At 38.1% G+C, this 6,000-nt stretch overlaps 1 protein-coding gene across 1 annotated transcript in view; it reads left to right on the top strand.

Moving 5' to 3' along the window:
- LOC133572093 (transcription factor SOX-6-like) overlaps nucleotides 1-6,000 on the top strand; it is a 267,348-nt gene that overhangs the window by 159,969 nt on the left and 101,379 nt on the right. Inside the window, exon 7 of the mRNA XM_061924788.1 lies at nucleotides 2,102-2,170. Coding sequence (XP_061780772.1) covers nucleotides 2,102-2,170 — 69 coding nt within the window. The remainder of the gene's footprint in view (nucleotides 1-2,101; nucleotides 2,171-6,000) is intronic.

The raw sequence follows: 6,000 nt of genomic DNA, 5'->3' as shown, positions 1-6,000 counted from the left end.
AAATGGATTGGAAAGGACAGATTTAAGAAAATAAAAAATAAAATATATATATTTTTTAAATTTGGGACTTCCCGCGGCCCGGATTTTGGATGCTGGCTTTAGAAGAAAAAAAATATTTTAAGTTGCAGATATATACCTTGTGAAATATTTTGTAAAGGTTTATTTACATTCCTTAAGTGTTTATAAATGGTGTCTATCACACGGCAGTAAAACGGCTGATCAAACAAAACAGAAGTCATCATCATGGACCCACTAGCTGTGGAAGCTAGCTCTCCAATCAGCTAAACAGACTCAATAAATCCACACTGACGTTTTGGTGAATTTACTGAGGAATTTTTGAAACTGAAAAAATACAAAAAGAATGCCATTGTAAGTGAATAATACTAACACAGACACTAAACGTGTTAGCATATTAGCTAATGCTAACGACGCTAGCTTGATGACATTACGACAGCACGTACAAATATGCATGAAAACACTCCCATAGGCAACACACTTGGGACGGTCTCGTAAGTCAAATTTGTTGTATTTATATTGTAAAACTGAAGCTGAATGAAGAATACGTATAAGTAGAAACGCTATGGACGGCAAGGAGACGGAACGGCACTTTGACTTTCAGTTGAAAGCTCTAAAAAGGAGGTCTTTGTCTTTGCTTGTTTGTTGTTTTTAAAAAAAAGACTTATTATAAATCAGCCGCACCGTTTTAGAACCCGCTGGGTTCAAAGGGCAGGATAAAAGTGGCGGCGGTAATAGAAAACTGCACTGTATTACATGTAAGACATGAATAAGACGTAATTAAGGCCAAACACATGTAGAATATGCTTTAAAAATGTGATGTGGAGGGACAACGGAATATAAAAAAGCATAGTAAATAAGAAAAAGCACAGTAGGAAAATAATTGAGGTTTACATCAGTTATTATTTCAACACCCAGGGTCAAATTAGACGCTGCCAAGTTATCATTAGGTCTTGTCGAGAGAGCGACCGGCCAGGCTTTGAAGACAAACTTGACATTCTTTCTTCGTTTTTTGCTTGCTCTTCATGTCTCCACATCAGCGGTGTTGCTGCTGCTTTCCCCTGAGACTCACACAGGAAGTGTGCACGCTAAAAGCATCAAAAGAAAGTGTCGTTAAAGTTCATTTTCACTAACTTGTTATTATTAAGTTATCTTCTTCCCACTCCCTTTCAGGCAAAACTGGACAATCATGCATTACATACTGTACATTACATTTTGCACTATATTCATTTACCGTATTTTTCGGAGTATAAGTCGCACCTGCCGAAAATGCATAATAAAGAAGGAAAAAAACATATTTAAGTCGCACTGGAGCCCGGCCAAACTATGAAAAAAACTGCGACTTATAGTCCGAAAAATACGGTATATTATTATGTGTTGTCAACTTTGTACTTTTTTATGTCATTGCCTGAAATAAATGAAAAATGAATGAATGAATTATCGCGTTTACTGTTACACCCCATTTTTTTTACGTTAAAAAACAAAACGTATGAACTATTTTTAACACTTTTATGAGTGGGACCCTTTTTGGATCCCCATTAACTTTTGTTAGATTTTTTTTTTAACTCTCATTGTTAAAAAAAATAATAATGGTGTTATGAATTATTGACCTTTTTAAGGCTCCAATTACTTCACATCAAATATTCTACTTATAATGTTTGGGGAACATGTTGCAAATTGTGTCTGTTTGCCATAAAATAACAAGGTTTTCTTTGACAAACTGAGCATAAAACATAAAAGAAAAAAAAGTTGTTTAACTTTAAATCGACAGGTAGACCCAAAGTTGATCTTGAATATTTAAGCGTGACAATAAAAAGAAAAATAATACTTGTTTTCAAAAAATGTATGACTGAGACCCTGGTCAATGGGACCAAACTTGAGTGGAGTCCTACAAGTAAACAAAAATCAATATTTCCAATTAGTTTTGAAAATTCTAAATGATCCTCAGTGGGAAAATGTTTGGACCCCCCCCCCCCCCTGCTCTAAAACAACAATCGGAGCAAAAATGTTGTCAACATGAATTTTTTTATTTGACAATAAAATGAAATGTGATGGTGTGACGTGTATGTTGATGGTGTGTGTGCAGATTAGCAGACAGCAGCAGCAACTCCTGCAGCAGCAACACAAGATCAACGTTCTCCAACAACAGATCCAGGTAAGGAGTCCCCCACACACACACACACACACACACACACACGCGCACACACACACGCGCGCGCGCACATTCTTGTATTTGTTACCTTCTTGAGACCTCCGAATAATACCTACCTTTTTAGATATATAAAGTTTTTGTATTAACAACATTAATAATATATACAAACTATGCAAATATAAAAAAGCTTGTTGTGAAAAATGAGTTGGAATTTCACAAGAAAAAGTTCACAATTTCACAAGAAAAACTTTTTTTGCCAGTATTATAATAAAAGTTGTCAGTTTACTCAACGCAAGTATAAATGTTACAAGAAAAACTGAACATTTGTGCAATAGTACGATAAAAGTTGGAATTTTACTCAATAACAGTCGCAGTTTTACAAAAAAAAGCTTAAAGGGGAACATTATCACAATTTCAGAAGGGTTAAAACCATTAAAAATCAGTTCCCAGTGGCTTATTTTATTTTTCGAAGTTTTTTTCAAAATGTTACCCATCACGCAATATCCCTAAAAAAAGCTTCAAAGTGCCTGATTTTAACCATTGTTATATACACCCGTCCATTTTTCTGTGACGTCACATAGTGATGCCAATACAAACAAAAATGGCGGATGGACAGCAAGCTATAGCGACATTAGCTCGGATTCAGACTCGGATTTCAGCGGCTTAAGCGATTCAACAGATTACGCATGTATTGAAACGGATGGTTGTAGTGTGGAGGCAGGTAGCCAAAACGAAATTGAAGAAGAAACTGAAGCTATTGAGCCATATCGGTTTGAACCGTATGCAAGCGAAACCGACGAAAACGACACGACAGCCAGCGACACGGGAGAAAGCGAGGACGAATTCGGCGATCGCCTTCTAACCAACGCCGACGAAAACGACACGACAGCCAGCGACACGGGAGAAAGCGAGGACGAATTCGGCGATCGCCTTCTAACCAACGATTGGTATGTGTTTGTTTGGCATTAAAGGAAACTAACAACTATGAACTAGGTTTACAGCATTTGGCAACAACATGCACTTTGAGAGTGCAGACAGCCCATTTCAGGCGCGCTAAGAACATATATTTTTCCACGATTTCAGCACTCAGGTTAACCATACCTGAATAGACACAAAATACTGCATTACACAAGACTACCCGAATGTACTCGAATGATTGGAAAAAAAAAAGTTTTTAAGCTAAATTATTGGTAAACACAGTTTATGTATAATCATTTACGTAAAACCGCGAGTAATGAATAAAGTTTTCATAAATTAATATATTCTGTAGACATACCCTCATCCGCTCTCTTTTCCTGAAAGCTGATCTGTCCAGTTTTGGGGTTGATGTCAGCAGGCCATGGAAGCTAGGGTCGATATTCTTCTCTTGATCATCTTCGGTTCATTCTTGCCATCTCTGTCGTAGCATAGCTTTCGTCGGTAAAGTGTGCGGAACAAACGACTGACCATTTCGTCGGCTTTCCCCACACCCTCGTATTTTGAACAAATTTCGTCCAATTTCTTGCCACTTTTGCATCTTTGGGCCACTGGTGCAACTTGAATTCGTCCCTGTTCGTGTTGTTACACCCTCCGACAACACACAGACGAAAGTGAGAAAATGGCGGATTGCTTCCCGATGTGACGTCACAACACCCATTTAGAGTTCGGAAATCGGATAAAAAGATATATGGTCTTTTTTCTGCAACATCAAGGTATATATTGACGCTTACATAGGTCTGGTGATAATGTTCCCCTTTAACATTTTTTGGCAATTTTATGAAAAGAGTCGTAATTTTACTTGACAAAAGTCACCATTTCATAAGAAAACTTATATTAATAATAACAATCGGAATTTTACTTGGCAAAATTATGACAAAAGTCATCATTTTACTTTAAAAAAAAAAAGTCACTCTTTTACCAGAACAACAAAAAAAGTGGCAATATTGTGATAAAAGTCAGAATTTTATATGACAAATGTAACCATTTTGCATTAAAAAAAAAATCATTTTACATTAAAAAGTAAAAATTTTACGAGAAAATATGAGAAATTGTTCCCAATTTTATAAGAAAAAAGTCGACACATTGTGGGAAAAAGACAGATTTTAGTTAATTTGTATTTTATTTTATTTTTTTTGTTTCTAATAGGTTTTTCATCTTCTTTATTTACTTCAAGTTATTACAGTATGTCTCTATATGCATATTTATTTTATTTGCTTTATTAATTTTTGCCAAAGGGGGCGCATTTCAATTTCTTACACACACTTGTTATTTCATTTGTTGACCAGAGTGGGAGCACTTTTAAAACCGACACACAGTCAATTTGAAAAATCCCTTTCTTTTTGGGACCGCCCTGATTTTGATAGATTTCACCACCAGGGGTGCAAATGAGACATTTTCTATCAGATGCAATGGTTTTTCTGTATCGGCACCATGATTTCGGTCCGAACTTGTTCACCGGTCCTCATATGGAAGATACTTTTCCTTGATGTCTCAAGAAGGGTAGAAATACAAGAACACACACACACACACACACACACACACACACACACACACACACACACACACGCACACACACACACACACACACACACTGTGTGTCCTCCTGGCTACGTGTTAAATTCTCTAATTCCTTTCCAAGGCGGCCATTGTGTGCTTTGGTTGTTATTGATCCTGGTCTTATTGGACCATGGTAATAACAGGCAGGTCTCGACCTCGCCTTTTATGCTCTGCCTTCTATTGAGACACACACACACAAACACACACACACGTGCACAGCGTGACCCTGTAATTGTGGCGTTATGACGGGATCACAGAGGGCGCCATCGATCACCGGCGGGCGATCGATGGCCGTCGCATAGGCGTCACCTGCGACGAGTTGCTTCTTCCGCCCACTCGTCCTTTCTATTCGTCCTCACTCCTTGCCTTCCAATCTTTTTTATTTCGCATTTCCACTTTGAGAGCAAGGTAATTTTCGCTTGCTATTTATTCCTCAACTCTTTTGCAGGAGAAATATGTCATTTAAAAAACACACATGTTTTTGGGTTGTTGTTTTTTTTTATCGCTTGGACACTTCATTAGGTACACTCTCCAATGGGATCACATGCAAAGAGTCATATATATAACTATTTGATATAACATATACAAAACCCAAAACCAGTGAAGTTGACACGTAATTTGTAAATAAAAACAGAATACAATGATTTGCAAATCCTTTTCCACTTATATTCAATTGAATAGACTGCAAAGACAAGATATTTAATGTTCAAACTGAGAAACTACATTTTTTGGGGGGCAAATAATCATTGTGGAGGGGGGCGTGGCCTGCGGGCCTGCAGCGAAGCGGGGTGTGCCAGGACCGGCCTCGAAGTCAGCGACAGTTGCGTAGATGGCCCACCTGGGCCTTGTTATCTAATCACCTGTCGCTCTGTATAAGCAGCAACCGGGAGGAGAGACGGGGTGGGAGCTGCGGGAGAGCGAGAGCACGACGAACAGACACAAAAAGATGATTGCTGAAAAGCACTAAGAGACTTGTTTGGAAAACTAAAACTGTCTTGTAAGAATTAAACGGGCTCGCATGGAAATGCTTGGTGGTCTGGAGGACCCACTGGAAGGCAACTTCCACAATCATTAACTTACAATTTAATGGCAGCAACACATTGCAAAAAAAGTTGGCACAGGGGCATTTTTACTACTGTGTTACATGGCCTTTCCTTTTAACAACACTCAGTAAACGTTTGGGAACTGAGTAGGTCAATTTTTGAAGATTTTCAGGTGGAATTCTTTCCCATTCTTGCTTGATGTACAGCTTAAGTTGTTCAACAGTCCGGGGGTCTCCGTTGTTGTATTTTAGGCTT

This window comes from Nerophis lumbriciformis, linkage group LG29 (genome assembly GCF_033978685.3).
Source record: "Nerophis lumbriciformis linkage group LG29, RoL_Nlum_v2.1, whole genome shotgun sequence".
Lineage (NCBI taxonomy): Eukaryota > Metazoa > Chordata > Actinopteri > Syngnathiformes > Syngnathidae > Nerophis > Nerophis lumbriciformis.
The sequence above is the reverse complement of the archived record's forward strand: the minus strand, read 5'-3'. Positions and strand labels throughout refer to the sequence as shown.